The 17,141-nt window shown below is 40.1% G+C and overlaps 1 protein-coding gene across 4 annotated transcripts; it reads left to right on the top strand.

Moving 5' to 3' along the window:
- The first annotated feature begins 844 nt into the window (after positions 1 to 844).
- Positions 845 to 12,494, top strand: LOC148016232 (DNAse I-like superfamily protein). Of its 4 annotated transcripts, none has more exons than XM_087663616.1 (8): positions 845 to 1,203; positions 1,709 to 1,750; positions 1,903 to 1,965; positions 9,608 to 9,690; positions 9,785 to 9,883; positions 10,000 to 10,205; positions 10,435 to 10,529; positions 11,958 to 12,494. In XM_087663616.1, exons 1-8 carry the CDS (start codon positions 1,062 to 1,064, stop codon positions 12,197 to 12,199), a joined length of 972 nt encoding a protein of 323 aa, XP_087519742.1. In that variant the 5' UTR covers positions 845 to 1,061; the 3' UTR covers positions 12,200 to 12,494. The 4 variants fall into 4 exon arrangements, with proteins under 4 accessions (XP_087519742.1, XP_087519741.1, XP_087519740.1 ...); XM_087663615.1 differs by having other exon boundaries at positions 9,785 to 9,895; XM_087663614.1 differs by having other exon boundaries at positions 847 to 1,203; positions 9,785 to 9,887; positions 9,992 to 10,205.
- Positions 12,495 to 17,141: the final 4,647 nt, after the last annotated feature.

Genomic DNA, 17,141 nt, shown 5'->3' with positions numbered 1-17,141 from the left:
AGGATTGTGTATACCTGGAATAATAAATAAACTCCAAAACACAAATTGGAAAACAAATCAAACCCTCTTGCCCTATTATTAAAGCAGAAACGCCAATGCTTGTTTTTCTTTTTCTTTTTTCCTTTGTTTTTCCTACCCTAATGCATCCAAATCACAAAGAAAACACCTGCACTACTCCAATATGCTTTTCCAAATCCAAAAAACCAGAAACTTACTTACTTCAAGTACGTCGATGGGCAGGGTGTTTTGTGGTGGGTGTGTGGGGACATGTGATGAGCAGGTTGCATGGTTCAAGCGCACGCAGGTGACCATGCATGGCATCCCCACGGTCATCACCCAAAGGGGGGGGGGCATGGGTAGCTGCCACATGACACTCGCCCCTTACCCCCCTTAATATTACTATAGATAAGTGAGAGAAGATGCAACATTTAATACAAATAACATGCTCATGTTGGGCTTGAGAGGCTATTTATGTTAGGTTTGGGAACATTTTGGTACTTGGGGGTTTAAGTTCGGTACATTCCTTTTTTAAAGATAAGAGACAATTAAATTTCAATTCAATCCTTAAAAAAAATTAAAAGATGATTATTGTAGGCCTTTGGGTGCATTCCTTTCAAAAGATTAAAGATACGGAAAGGTAAATTATGAACTCGGTGCACCATCTTCTAAACAAAGCACTAACTACATCACGAAAAGAAAAGGCGGCCATGATTATCACTTGTTGAAATTTGAGGGTATTTTGATGATTTTCGCTTTCCACGTTTTCACTACCTCGGCCAAAAAAGGGAAGGGGACCTTGCGAATGGTCCCCCTCGGCCAAAAAAGGGAAGAGGACCTTGCGAAAGGTCCGTTTTCATCTTTCTTTTTCTCAGTGGACGTCTCAATTTTGGTTACGGGTCTTTTCTGCAATCCGTTGATCAAAGCTACCTGTGAAGCTTTCAGGCCTCCTCAGATCAACGAAATCAAAGAAAGAGCAGCTTCTTGGACGTTATGGCCCTCAGTCTGGCTATGGCGGACGGCGAGCTTCCTTGAACGTCGCTTCCCCCACCGAGAGTGCGAAGATGAGCGTCTCTCTGACCGTAATGACCTTCAACCTCCACCGAGATTCAGGAGAAGAAGGTCCCCTATCCTGGGAGACGCGCAAACATCTCTGCATCAACATCATCTCTAAGTACGCCCCGACAATTCTCTGCACTCAAGAAGGTCAGGTCGCAGAGACAATACATAAGTAAAATTTCGAGTAAACAGTTGACATTCGTCAATCTCAGTATAGTTTCAACGAGAAGCTTTGGATTCTGTTCAGAGGTCATTTTCTGAGGATTTACCTTGGTTTTATCTCTTACTACGTACCGATCGAGTCTGAACATCCGCTGTAATTGCAACATCGATCCTTAGGCATTAAGCTAGCACCAATGTAATTTCAGAGAGAGTAGAGAATGCGGGCAAGCTCTTGCTGATGCCGCTTCCAGTGTCAAGTGTTCTGTTAAGAAGCTATTTTTCCACCTGTCTGTGACACGTGCTTAAATGCACCTGTCATGCCTCCTTTCCTTTGAAACGTTATACCTTAGGCAATTAAACTGAGTTTTGCAGTAAGAGGTGTTGACACAACCCGTAATTGGCTTGGTCTTGATGATGCATTATCTGCTTTTTGATCTGTTTTCGAGAATTGTGTAAAGTCTTTTCTGATGACTTTGTACTTTACATGTAGGTCTACTGTCACAGTTGCAGGACTTGGAGCTCGCTCTACCAGGTCAGCTTCATGGTGAAGACATAAAGTATGTTTAGAGTTCAGTTCCAAGTAGTTCACTTTGATGTACTGGATGGTTAGAAAATTTGCCTTCATGTTTGCATTTTTCTTTCCTAACCCTTCATCCCTTATAGTTAAGACTTAAATCCTCTTAGTTGATCTTGTTGAGCAGATTTTATCAAACAAATGCAAACTTGAAGCTTGCTTAAAGGATGCAGGTAAATGATTTTGAGGGCTTCTTCCATAATGGCTTCATTTTCTAGGCTTCTATTTCAATCGGCAAGCTCTTTGACTTGAAGATCCTAGAGTGTTTATTTCACATCATGTATAGTTCATGAGAAGCTGTCCTAATAGACATCAAGCTGAAAAGGCTGAAAACAAAGAGGATGCAAATGGTAAAAGACCCAAAACGCCAGTTGGTTTAGTCTTTGATGTGCTTAGTGATCAGCCCAATGCAGATGCTATTGAGCTTTGCAGAGTATGGTAAAAAGTCAAAGATCAATATACTGCCACTTACCACTACTTGTCCTTGTTAGAGTCATTACTTGGACTGGCAGGGAGGTGCCACGTGGTAGGTAGTTGGCCAGTTGCCACTTGGCAGCAGTCGGCTGCAGCCGACCTGATTATTTTCAGCCTATAAGTATGCTGTGTATTCAACAGTCTTAGTCAGTTGTGTCTCACAGATTTCAGACTGCATGCTGTGGAGATTGCTCTCGGGATTGACGGAGATCGAGATCTTCGAGGCTGAGACATATGCAGAGATTCTCTCTGCACCCGTGTATAATTGTGCATCCTTATAGAGCATTCTTCACTACAGATTTTTTGCGTTTCACTATCTTTTTCTCTCTCTCTTTCTCTCTTCTCTCTTTGTTCACTCTTTGTCACGGTCATTTGCTTTTGCATTGCTTCACTCTGACATGGTATCAAAGCATTGAAGGATTGACCTAGGGTGGACCCATCTGAAGAGGAGTTTTCAGCGCGACACAAGGATGTGTTTTCAGTGTCCAAGTGCAAGCAGCTTGGCTGCGCATCAGAACAAGGTTGAGGCGAGTGTGGGTGTGTGAGAAAAGAGAAGATTTGCTGAAGCTGCTATTGTTTTTTTGCTGTTAGAGAAGGAAGAAGGCTGCGTTTTGGGCTTTCAAGTGCAGATTTTACATTTTCATTGCCTCCGGCAGGTGAAGAAGGAGCGGGACGAGTGAACCAAAGCCCTAGCAAGTTGTATTTTACAATCAGAGGGGGTTGCTCTTTGTGTTTTTGTGCAAGCATTTTAGGTGAAGATGTCTTCTAAGGCCGAGACAGAGTTTCAGGCGATCATGGACCAGAAGGTGCTCGTCCTATCGGCTCTTTCTTCAAATCAAAAGCTTGATGGTGAGAACTATCACATCTGGCGGGTGATGTTGCTTGCCATATTGGAGTCCTATGATGTGACAGTGTCACAGACTTTGCGTGGACAGGACATGCCAATCCTGTCTCTGCTGTGTAGCCCATCTCATCTGCTCTAATGCCCAAAGTAGAAGCCAACTCTGGTGAGATAAAGTTTGCCTTAGCTCCAGGATCAAAGAAAATGAGTACATGTTGATTCCTAACTTTACCCCAAGCTCTGCAAAGCTCATTAGCATCCGAGTGTGGCTTGTCTCCTAGCATATCTGGCACTAAACCTGTTGAAGGTTTGGGCTTCTTTCCTTTCCTGTCCTCTTTATCATCATCAGCTGATCTCTTATTCTTGTCCGGACAGTTAGACGCAATATGACCAGTCTGCTCACAGATAAAGCATTTCCTCTCAGCCATTAAAGCCTTTCTCTCTTCAAGAGACTTGCGTACAAAAGGTTTCTTCTAGTCCTTTGACTGCTGTCCAAAGGACTTGGTTGGTTTCTTCTTGAACTGCCAAGGTTTACCTGTGCTTTGAGAAATCTGAGAAACCTGTTTACCAAATGGCTTCTTTGCTGAAAATTTTTCAGATTTGTCCTGTTTAATGCTGCCCCCAAAACCTCTTGACTGTCCCAATAATAATGCATTTCCTGTGGTAGCATTCTCAATTAACTGAGTCAAAGTGGTGACCTTTGTCTTTGTACAATAATTCCGAAGTTCCTTGGGCAGCCCGCAACAATATTTCTCTATCTGCTCAGTCAATGGCACAACCCTATAAGAAGTGACTGGAAGTAAAGCCTCCCAAAACTTCTTGTTATAGTCTTCCAGATCCTTGCATTTAGATGCATCCAAATTGTGCCAAGCTGACATAACATCAATCTCAAATTCATTGGTCAACCAAGCAGAAGCAAATACTTGCTTAAACTAAGTCCAAGTAGCAGGAGCTTGTCCTTGCATCAACAGTGTACTCCACCACTGACTAGCATTGTCCTTGAGAAAAGTGGCAGCTTTCCGAACCTTAGAAGGCTCTGTAAAGTTTCCCCCTGCAAATGCAGCATCAAACTGCTGTAAGAAAGAGAGAGCCTTAGTCCTATCTTCAAATCCTCGAAAGATGTCAAGCTGTACGGCTGCACCACATTCCTTGTATGGCTTTGGCTTCTCATGAGCCATCAAAGGGTCCGTAGGATATGCCTGTAACATAGGAACACTAACAGGTGGCATAGAAGTTACCGGACCACTGACTACAGGGCTTGTAGACACAATACTTGCTTGCTGATTTTGATAACCAGCCATACCAAAAGTGCCCTGTGGCATGCCAAAACTGCCCTGAACTCCCTAAAATCCAGGCTGCATGTCTATATTACCATACATGGGGTTTGGCATAAAACCCTTTGTACCCCCAAACACTGTTCCTGGTACATAAATTTGGTTTCTAGGCGCATAACCAGCCATACTCTGAAATACAGATCCATCTCCAAAGTACCCAAGATGTACAGAGGTCGGTGGGAAAACCTGTGGTAAAGCCTGAAAACTGTTTCCCTGTCCATTTAGGCCAACATTTGGCTGCTGTAAAGTGGCGAGCTGAACTGGCAATGCCTGTGTAACTAGCGTTTCCACCACCTATTCTTGAACAGTCGGAACCAATCTTGGAGTCTCCATTGACTCTGCAAGCTGCCTTGGTGTTTCCACTGAATCTGTAGCATGCTTACCCTTATCCTGGACCTCTACTGGATCAAAAATCTTTGCAGATGGCTGCAAAAATGCCAAAAACCTTGGATTCTGCATCACTTGAGTAAACATACTCACAGCAACAACTAACTGAGTCTTGAAAGTGTCTTCATCCATAGAAGAAACCGTAAGAACTTGTGGCTCAACCATAGTAGGAGGAGTAACAAACTGTGGAGGTCTAGAAGACTCTCCCACCTCATGAACAACAGGGATCTCCTATGACGCAGACGCTTCCTCTCTGGTGTCTTCCTTTCTATCAGCCATAATGCACAATTCTGTGTCTTACACCCAAACAAACCCTGGCTCACTCTTTAGGGAAAAAGTGATTCGATCCTGGCAATGGAACCATGTAACCGGCTTGTTCACTGGGAAGGGCGGTAGTGTACAACCAAAATATATAAATGCTTTCACCCAATTAACAGTCGCCCACATTACCTGAGCTTAAAGACAGAATCAAGAAGAAATACAGGAAGCTAAAATGCTCCTGTTGCAACACATACACCCTGTTGGCCTCTAAGTTAGGCGCCCCTTGCGGTATTTCTTTATTTTTAAAAAGAGAGAGTACAATGGGCTGTCTTTCACCTATTCTGGGTGAAATTTGACAGCATAACAATACAATTATTGACCCAAATCAAGTTGACCAGGAGGGGAAACTCTGCCCAAGACTGAATCTTCTGGTTGGAGTGCAGAATTGACCATTTCAGTCTGCTGTAATTACTGGTTCAGACCTGTTCTGAGACCTGTTTACAACACATACTGTTCCTTGTACTGTTCTGCCCATTGTAATTACTGGTTCAGACCTGTTCTGAGACCTGTTTTCAGCTCATACTGTTCCCTGCACTGTCCTGCATCATCTGGGCCAAGTGCCCCTTGATTCTGGCATCAATTGGGCTCTGAAATAGCCTCTGAACAGTCCAGAATCAGTTCTGGTTTAGTACTGTTTCAGACGCTTGGTGAGGTTAACACCCTCACTTGTCCCTGCTGGGAACTGCAAACAACTGCTCCTGTTCCTGAAGAAAAGAGGCTCTTGCCTCATGCAAAAACAACATATTCCACACAATTGTACCTGAATCAAAAGAAAGGCCCTTGATTCTGCAGCATAGCCATAGTATCAGGGAGAGAAAGAGAGAGAGTCGGAAGCAAGCTCAAGCCTCTGTGCATCATAGACAAGGTAGACCAGCTCTCAAGAGCTCTCCATCTGCAGCAATCCATCTCCCTTTCACACAATGAGCCCCCCATGCATTGAAACTCGTTTTTTTGTGCTGCCCTCTCTCTCTCTCTTTTGGGAATTTATGCCCAAATTGTGACACATGGCATACATGTAACAATTTTCCTGTTTAAACCTTTCGGTCTAAAATTCTCCATCCTCGGTTCAAAATTTGACCTCGGCACAGACCAGAGGATTAATCCTCTTACAAAAACGAAGATAATGACGCGAACAGATTTTGGGGTCCAAAAATAGTAACTCCCTAAATTTTAGGAGTTGCTTCCATTGCATCCCCACTAGTCTTCTGACCATCTTTGCAGACTATGGCTACATCCAAATCTGTAATGTAGCTCAACTGAAAGTGAATTTCCATTGATGACCCCACATGGACCAATCTCTTGTAGATTTGTCCATCTTCACTTCGAACTAGTCTCTTCCAGGCTAGTTCTTCAACACACTTGTCCGTATACACTTTCACAAGTCTCTTCCAGGCTTGTAAATCTACAGTGCCATCAGTCTCTTCCAGACTTGTACTGGACCTTAACTGTCCAGTCTTGACTCACTAGACATTCCTGTCTGTTTCACATACTGGCCATGCAACTCAGGCGTTTAGATTTCAAGAGGGATCCTTCCAAAAAGAAAAACCAAATAAAATATGTAATAAAGAAATCAACAAAAAGGTAATAGTTGCCACAGTTTTGTGACACTTGTTGATTATCATTCTTTATGTAGATGACATGTTGCTCACCTGACTTATAGAATAAAAAATTGCAGATTTCAAGGTTGAATTAAAACATGCATTTGCTATGTCAGATATGGGCTGCCTACACTATTATTTGGGGATTCAATTCACCCAAAATCAGCATGGTATCATCATGCCACAGTTACAATATATGGATAAGCTGTTACATAGATTTAGTATGTGCACTCCTATGGAGCCAAGCTTAAAGCTGTCTATACATGATGGTGAAGAGATGTTTGATGTTGCAATTTACAACCAGGCTGTTGGCTGTCTTATTTATCTTTGCAACACACACCTTGACATTCAATATGCTGTATCTTAGGTGAGTGGTATATGCATAGCTCATGGACTATACATTGGCAAGGTGTTAAGCAGATCTTCAGATATTTGCAAGGTACTCAGTCACATGCATTATTATTTCCTGGGGGGAGACTTGCACTTACAGGCTTACAATGATTCAGATTGGGCTGGTAATGCAGACACTAGGCAGTCTACTAGTGGACACAGTTTCTTTCTAGGCCGTTCATGCATTTCATGGCTAAGCAAGAAACAACCTATAGTGGCTACCTCGTCTTGTGAGGTTGAGTATAGGGCAGCCTTCTCGACAACAGCGGAATGCGTTTGGTTGCGCAGATTGTTGGTTGATCCACATTTACCATTGGATGGTCCTACACCCATTCTTTTTGATAGTCAGAGTGCTATTGCAGTAGCACAAAATCTTGTGTTTCATGCTCGCACGAAACACATAGAGGTGCATTACCATTATGTTAGAGAGAGATGCTATGCAAGAGAGATCAGCTTGCTGTATGTACCTACATAGAAAAATGTTGTAGAAATTTTCACCAAGGTACTACCACGCGAGAAGTTTGAGGCTTTTCGAAAGTCCTTAAACTTGTTACCCTTTGGTGATTGATCATCCTTGTACTTCATCACATTGGCACTGCAGGGGGGTGTTAGAATTTGCCCCGATTCTATGGGCAGCGCCCAATGTAAATTGTGTGGTGTGGACACTTATTAAAGTGTCAATGTAAGGTGTGTACACCTAGTGTCTTAGAAACTTAAAGTAGTGACACTAGGCTCTAGAATAAAATAAACTTAACTCTAGTTAGTTGGTGGAAGGCTGGTTAGGTCAACCCTTGACCTAAACATAAGTTGTACTTTCACTCTATCTTTCATTTTTGCAAGTACACTTCTCTTTTTGCTTCGGCTCACTCTCTTGTTGTCATTGTCTCTCCTCTCTCTCTCCATAGCTGGCTGCCATTTTTCAACACATTGCATGTTGATTAGCCTCTTAAAGAGCCCCAAAACATACTTATTTAATAAAAAACACAAAATTAATGCATAGTTTATGGTACATCAAGAGCCCAAAGGGTTTTAACCTAGAGAGGCCAAGGCATTGAACAACGGGTGCTTGCCGGCTACCCAATGGCCTACTACCAACACCTACAAAGGTGGATGGAATCACTTTGAACTTTTTTTTTTCTTTTTTGGGGGAGAGAGTTTGTAGCCTATTAAATATTGTGGCCTAGGGGGAGAAAAAGGGACGATCCAATACATCACAAAACAAACAAGCTATCTCGACAAGCCATGAGTATCAGTGACAAGGGAAAAGAGTGAATGGAGGTGTTATGGTAAGGCGGTAAAAGAATTGCTGATGAAAATAACTCATGATTCGTTTAGGGGTGCTATGCATAATGAGATGCATAGAGTAATACTACATGATGAGAATGTGCATGCAGCAGATGCCACTTGGATAGTGTCTTTCATTTGGAAATTGTTCACTAACCTCAGCACCCTTTTACAAAGATGAGTATGATTATGCAATGCAAAGGGTAGGTACAATTGGGAAGGGAGGCCGATGCCAAAGACAAATGCCGGAACCTATAGGTACCAAGTGAAGGATAGGAACTCCCTCTCAACCATTAATGTTGATGCCGAAGGAGGAAGAGGAACCTGATGTTGGTCTTTGTGTGGTGCCCAAAACCATGATGAAGAATGAAGCTGATGATAAAGGTGGACGTGACACCCCTTAGCCAGAATGGGCAAAGCAGAATTGGCCATTTGGTATGCAGAGCATGCCCGTATTCAATCTTAGGAGAAAACTCCTATGTTGATGGAGCAGCACATGCAAGCTTGGGAGAGGGGTTTGTGATAGCGCTTGCACAACTTGTTGTGCATAACTGATTCACAAAACAAAGAATACCATAAATTCTCAGCTTCGAACCATCTTATGCATGATACCACGGCTGTAATAAATGCTGCAATGTGCCATAATATCTTGGCTTTGAGCCATCTTATATGTTACTATTGTCTTACAGACGTACAATTAAATATTTACTACATACATGCAGGTGCACACTTTCTTTTCCTGGAAAAATGATGTACCAATTTAGGCTGTTATTTGATGCTCAACATGCCCAAAATGGGTTTGAATTTAAAGCTTGACATTCAGTTTGATTGCCATCTTGCTTCTTAAATGTGATCTGCTCTTTCCCGTAACACATTATTCGTCAGGCCTTTGTGAATACATCACCTTGTTCAGCTTCATGTACTCAATTTGAACCATATTGCTAGAAATGTTATCAAGGGTATAGTTTTTGTCTTTTAACAAGCTATAACTAAGCATAGTGCCTAGCATAGTCAATCTCTGTCAAGCTATCTGTGGCTGTTAATTGCAGGTCACACGGTAAAGCTACCAGTGCTCTTTGGCTGCTTTTTTCAGCTCTAGTTGTGATGGGCTTACCAGTCTTTTAAAGGTTTTTCAAAAGCAGTACAATTTTTAGCATCTCAAGTCTGGGTGATTGAATATTTTCAGGTTACGGACACTTTGGTCTTTCAAGGAAGGGACTTGGTGACTCTGCAGATGAACATTGCAGTATTTTCTACAATAAAGAGCAGGTATGTGCTTGTCACATGCATTAAGGTTAGCCATTGTGCTGCTGCATGGATGCACATGTATGGTTTAAACTCTCGAAGCATTGCTTTGTTGCAGGTAGAACAAACAGGTGGTGGCACTTTTTGGCTATCAGAATCACCTTCAATTCCAGCTAGTACATCTTGGGGAGCTGCTGCTCCTTGTATTGCAACATGGGTGATATCCTTTGTGTGTGGTTGATGTTTGATAACTCTCACGATAACTTTCACATAGTTCTTTCAAGTAAACAAAGAATCATTGTTTGCTTTGATCATAGTTTCCACACATTTCAGTTCAAAGGAGTCGAGCCACCAGGCTTTGCTTTTCAAGTTGTAAATACCCACATGGATAAAACAAGTGCTCGAGCGCGTAGACGTGGAGCACTTCTTACTTGGCAACATATAGCATCATTGCCCCCAAGCCTACCTGTCGTGTACTGCGGTTGTTTTAACACTGTAAAGGAGTCTTCAGTGGGGCGTTTTTTGCTTGGAAGATCTAGGTACCACTTGCAAATGTTTTAAGTCTGTTGGGTTAGCTAAACGGTTTGAGTTGTGCCAAGATCTGAGTCTAGTAGGAATTATATCTACTGTGCCATGGTAAACCTTGTACTGTGATCCATTTTCATTTTTTTGGAGTTGTTTCCTTGGGACTAACTTTAACCTGGAAGTTGTTATATATGTCATGCTATTTGGTGTTTGTGTGTTACAGTTGACCAGTGCATTTTGCAGAGAGCATGGTCTTGTTGGAGATATGGTTGATTCATGGGCCAATTCACGAAGACGAAAAAGTACAAAGAGTGTTCGTACTTATCATGGGTTCAAAGGTAGGCTTATGAATCTTGGTTTTCCCGATGCCTAATAAAACTGTAGTGGTGTGTTTCTAGTGACTTTACAAACTAATTTTTGGTGGGCTGAGCCTAAATTTGAAAAAGGAATCAAAATATGATTGTATCACATGCCAATATTATCTGATATTTGAATGAAAATTTCACTGTATGTACATTTCAAGCTTGATTCTTCCAGTCTCCAATTCAAGGTCCCTTAGTTTTAGATGCCAGTTTCCTTCTATTCAGTTCCTGCCAGTTTCCTTCTATTCAGTTCCTACTGTTAGTATGCAACATTCTTCATCCTTGAGTCTCTCATCCTCATAGTCTTTTGCCTGTGTCTGGGGGTTAAAGATAGAGATTTGAAGCTCACTTACACTTTCACCTTTGAGTGTGTCCTGTTCTCATGCCCTTCCTATGATCACTGAAGAGCATCAGAGTATCATGAAGCTCTTAAGCCCTCTTCCTTTCTAATGCATGTGCTGATGATTGCATAGAAACATGGGTTTGTGGAATAGGCTCCATCCTTGTCAGCAACAATGGACTTAATACCCTTTTTGATCAGCACCTAGTATGGTGTTGTTAGTTGGATCAATACGACGGTGTTCATTCATAGAACTCCATTTGACACTCAGATAAATGAACCCAGCCTTCGGATAACTAAAGGGGGGTACACACGAACTTAGCAAGCTAGAAGAACTTAAAACAATGAATCAGCAAACAAAATACTCACAAACATAGGAGCTAGAATGCTCCTACTCCGAGGCACAGAAACCAATTGGCCCCAATCTTGGGGTCCTTTGCTGCATTTCTTTAGATCATGGAGAAGGACGGCAATTTGACATGCAAATTGTTGGTCCATTATTGATTTTTGCTGTAGATTGACTTCTTCGGATAGGCATGGTTTACACCATCATGATTGGAGTTCATTGGACTCCATACAACTCTGGATACCCTAAATGGCTCCTCCCTTAAGTCAGCCTTCAAACCCTAAAACTGCAGCAGTACATCAGCCACTGATTTGGCCCCAAATCCTCAGCACTTCCATGTAGAGCTCCATCCAATTTTCCCTAATGCATTTGCCAATAATTACTCTCACCAATCTTGGCTTTCTTGTGATGAAACTGTGCCAATTGTACTAACAGGTGCCAACATGTGTTTCAATGCTGAAAGCATGTCAGCATTCCAGTAAATGAGATGTGTTGGTCATGACTGACTGAACTCATCTTCACTTTGAGAGTGGTTCTGGTTCTTAAATTTCTGCATTATCAAAGAGCTTCCTTGGTGTTGAAAATCTTTCAAGTGTCAGTTAAGATAACATGCATTTTCTCGTGTCTTCCTGCACCTCACTTAAAATCATTCTCACTGATCAACGTGCCTTGAATCATGTCAAGTAATGTGGCTCATCAGATCGCTTTTGTTGAGCAGGAGAAGATCAAGGAACTGCAGAAAAACTGAAGCTCTTATGCAAAGCCCTTTTTTTATGTTGGGACCGACGGCTTCAGGACTTGCATGTTGATTGGATTTTATACAGAGGCCGTCAACTGAGTCCTATGTTTTGTGAAGTGTTGGATGAAAGTACTGAGGCTATTTATCCCTCGGATCACTACCCTTTGTATGTAGAGTTCTCATTGCCTCGCAGTGTTAGGCAACTTGATGATTCTGTTTGAGTGTACAGTAATGTTTCTATTTTCACTGCCATTGTAGTTTATTCTGTCTTGTGGGCAAGCATAAGAAAAAAACATGAATGATCAGTGTGGCAATCTTCTTGTGTGCATGATGGTACTTCCAGTTGTACATCTTCATCTTTGGGTCATGATGGCTTTCATAGGATATGAGTTGCAAGCTTCAGAAGCATCTTGCTTCGGAAGAAATTTCTCAATTTCTCAGGCTTACATAGCCTGTGAAGGCATGCTCTAGAAACATTACTGTACCAGTTTTTTTCAGTTATATTTGTCTTTAATATTTGAAATGCCAGGAATAAAAAGCTGAAGATCAGATGTGTCCTGTTATATGGAGTCAGTTTGCTTGCATTTAAACAAAGTACTAACCTTAGTGCACCACCACTTTTGTGGGTCTTATTGATAAGGTACTGAATCTTTGCACTATTGGCCCAAACCAGTTTAAAAGAGTGGGGCATGCAAATGTGATCAGGGATAATTGAGCAACTCTTCAATTTTTCTGCGTGTTGCACTCTTGATTTTTGAAGAGTGGAAATGGCAGGAAAATTGCCTGTCTGGTTGTTGGAGGATGTGGTCTTTCTTGCTTGTTACACCAAGGATGTTGTATCTTTTGTGTTCAATGATAGGCATTGTGTACTGTAGCTCAGAATTACCCTGTGTTAAGTAAGGAGAGAGGAATTGGATGCTAGATGTGGCACCCCTTGAAGCTCTAGTTAGCACGTGCACTTGCACATTCTAATGCTCCTATGAATCTTTGCCAAATCTTCTCGTGTTTCTTTATATCGCCATCAAACGAGCCTCCTAAACATGCATGGAATGCAACCTTCTATCATAGCTTGTTTATCAACCTCTTCTTTTTTCATTTCTTTACATTTCCTTAACTTGATCTTTAGCCTTTCAATTAGTTACCACCACCCCCTTGTTGCCTAGCCACACACATTCACATGAGCTAGTGAATTCTTCAAGGCCTCTTCTTTTTTTATTTCCTTGCATTTCCTTAACTTGATCATTAGCATTCCAATTAGTTACCACCACCCCCTTGTTGCCTTGCCACATACATTCACATGAGCTAGTAAATTCTTCAATGCCATATTCTTTACTTGCAAGTTGAATGCTCATTGATGTACATATCCAATAAATGCTTCCATTGGCTCTCTCTAATGTTGACGAGGAAGAAGCAAAAGTAAAAATAAAACTGGAAGATAAAGGGCTGCTGAGCATGTTCGAAGTCATAGATGCTAGAGACCGAAGTAAGAGCTTTGTTGGAAAATCAAGGATTTAATTAGGTGGTGTTGTGGAGCATAACCAAGCAAGGAAATAATCAAGCTACATTGGTATTAGGAGAGAAATTAAAGTTGAAGCATTTGAACAATTGAAATCTTTAAAGGGAATCAAAATGGGCGTCACATATGAACTTACACTAGCATGAGTAGGTGAAATTGCTAAGATAAAGGTGGCTATGAAAGAGGGAAAATGGGTAGTTCCTCAAGGTGGTAAACCTATGATAGAGGGGTTTGGAAAGGCTAAGTGCTAAGTTGCTTTAGGATTGTTATGTGAGAGGAAATCATGTACCTTAGTAGTTGGGTTTTTAAATATTAGTTACCATTAGCACCTTGAAGTGGTATGCAATAAATGTCTTGATATGTTGTTTAGTTTTGTGCACCTTCGAGGTGCCTTAAAGGATATTAATAAATTTTTCTTGCATAATGTCTAGGTATTGACACATTGACAATGGTTATGTATCCTTTCAATGATGAAAGTTGAATGATCTCATAGCACAACAAACAAACGTTTACAAACATGTTGCACAAGCTCATCACTTAACTATTGGATTCTTGCTTGTAAAATGTACACACTAGTAAGCCTTCTCAATTGTGATAATCATAGGAAGCCAAAAAAGGATCATTTTCCTTAGGTTATACACTTGAGTAGCAATGGAGCTATTAGTGAAAATTGTGTTCTCTATTCTCCAATACCTTATATATTTAAGGGTAACATTGTCATGAAAATCATTTAAGTATTTGATGGCGGATGAGGTTAATTATTAAGGACATTGTTCATGAATACAACTCAGGAATCTACAATGGAAGGTCCCTCTAACTGTAGAATTAAAAAGTTAAATCTTTGAAAAAATGGATTGTTATAATCTTGCTATGTTCAAGAGTTAACTAAAACCAGATTTCACTAAACAATGAATACTTTTAGAACAAGTTATTTCATTAACATGAATGCTAGAATGTGGTGTGTTGCATTCTCCCTTGGTCTCAATACTTGATGATGACAATGCTTGCAAAAATCCTTGAAGGGAACTTTATAAGCAAAAATAACCAAGGTGATTGTTGAGAAGTCAAAGTCTGAGATACTATCTTTTCATTATATAGAAGCTACTAAGTAGTTATCAAAGGTAGTTTGGATTACTTTAGTAGTAGCAAGATTCATGGACTAAAATAGGCTTGGTAGCACTATTATTTAGAATAACTTTTGAAGTTTAAGTAAACTTGATAGCCCTTTTGCTCCAAAGATCCTTCTTTATGTCATAACTTTTGTATTCTTCACCTAAAGGAGAGCTTTTGAAATTCTTTACATGGTCTTCTCTTGGGTTTGGATGATGTACTTTCTTCTTCCTCATATTCTACCCTTGTTTTCCCATCATCTCTACTTTTTTCTTTTCCTTTTTCCTTGATTCATAGTTCCCTTTCTAATTAGCATAATCTTTCCTTTAATCTTCTCTATGCCAATGTGACTCACCACACTCTTACCCTTTTCTATAATCAAATTAGTAGGTCACACACCATCTTTAACTTCAATTGCATGGTGCTTTTTGTTCCGCTCATTTGTAGTGGCTTGTGACATGCATCATTTTCATGACCCCATTGTCTATATTAATACATTGAGATGGACATAATATTTTCCATCATGCCTTTGCTTCTACTTGTAAACCAATTGTTCTTAGAGCATGTGTCATAGAATCCTTTGCCATGTAGTGTTTGTATCTACCACCTCTCCTTTCATGAACAATTTGCAAACTAAATATTTCAAATTGATTTGCAATGTCATGTATGGCCTCTTCTCAATGTTCATATTCTTTCTTTATCTTTTGAATCTCCATGTTGAAACCCATGTTTGCATCCCTCGTCATAATGGGAGAATTTTCTTCTATTCTACCCATAACATTAGAAGGGAGTCTTTGATTTACAAATATTCATGCTTGCTATCATCAATGGTTGGAGAAGAAGAGGCTTGAGAGCACAAACACATGTATATTGAGAATTGTCAATGTAGAAGATTTACAAGATTAAATATTGCCATAGAGTGAATGAGTATATAAACAAAGACAGGAAAAAACAACCTTTTAGTGAGAAAGAAAGTGCGCTGGTGGTCCTAATTGTGTTCACACATATTACTATCGTAATATGGTATGTAATATCCCTTAGGAGTGATGTGGTGAATAAGAGCTAGCATTCATGTATAGGGAAGTGCCAAGCTTGATGTATATTCCAAGTATTATGAGATGCTAATGCATAAATGCTATAGATTACCATCAAATGATAATTGGGAGCAAAGCTCTCATCAAAGTTGATGCCCTTTTGTTGAGTAGAATCCTTTACCATAAGGTAGATTTGTAGTGTTCAACACTACCATCCAACTTACAATTCAACTTGTAAATTCACTTAGTACCAATGGCTTGTTTTCCAGAAGGTAAGTAACACCAAGACCCAAGTGCCATTATTGATATTAGCATCATGCTCAAATTGCATAAAAACCATCCAAATTTTCTAGATTTCATGCATTTTTAGAAGAAATACCCTCATCCTCATCACACATACAAGAAACAACTAGTGCCTAACAATTTGATGTATAAGACATGCTATGAGAGCCAAAATGAGTACTACTAGATAAAGATACATCTAATTTACCATTATCTAGCATTTGCATCTACCATCTTTCCATAGTCTTGGACTTCTCAATCTTTGCTTTCTCATCAAACACATTACTCACATTTTCATAACAAATAGGCTAATTTTTGTTTTAATAAGACATGCCAACCAAAAATATACAAGTGAACAAATGACATATTTCTACTATGCCATGCCTTGTATGAAGTGACAATTTGCAGTGCTTTGGAGGGAGATATGCTAAGCTACAAACATGGTAGTATCAAGTCGCCATAAATGACAAGGTCTAACTTTTGATTCATAAATGGTGCCATCTCCATGAGAGATCCATTCTTTCTCTCTATCACGACATTTTGTTGAGGTATATTGTATTGGTGTTTTACCCCACATTTAGCCAGAAATGCATTTAACTCTTTAGACATATAACCCCCCTCCCCCCCCAAAAAAAGAAAAAAGAACCCATCGTACATACATAACCACATGAACACTTCAAAATTAGCTTTCAAAGAATAAATTATAGTTAATTGTCAAAAGATTATGTTTGCATAAAATCACAAACACCACTATGTACAAGCTACAATTTGTAATAATTTGAGAGGTCATATTAGGTACAAAGTGGATAAGAAAACCTAATACAATATTTTCATAATGATATGTGTAAACATGCTTTAGGATGCGAGGCACTTTTTGTTTACATGAGGATATTTTCTTCCCCCTCAAATATTTTGCATTCATACTTCTTAATACACTTTTGTGTTGTGCACTCTCAAACTTCTTCTTTGAGTTGTGTTTGTGCATTGTTGCAATTCTAAGTTTGAAATTTGGTATTAGAGTGAGCTTTGACTTCTTGTCTAGAGGTGTTACCAACCTTCTCTTCATATGATGAGCATTTGTAGGTTCAATTGTATTGCAAAAGAGCATATGGGGATTAGTATTGTTAGATTTTTATTGAGACTCAACTATGTTTGCATTGCTATTAGGGATTAAATATTCACATAATTAATCACCATTTAATGTAAATAAGGTGTGTGATT

Source organism: Lygodium microphyllum, chromosome 23 (genome assembly GCF_053477565.2).
Source record: "Lygodium microphyllum isolate KBCC chromosome 23, Lygodium_microphyllum_v1.1.10, whole genome shotgun sequence".
NCBI classification, from domain to species: Eukaryota; Viridiplantae; Streptophyta; class Polypodiopsida; order Schizaeales; family Lygodiaceae; genus Lygodium; species Lygodium microphyllum.
This window is presented reverse-complemented; position numbering and strand designations above follow the sequence as displayed.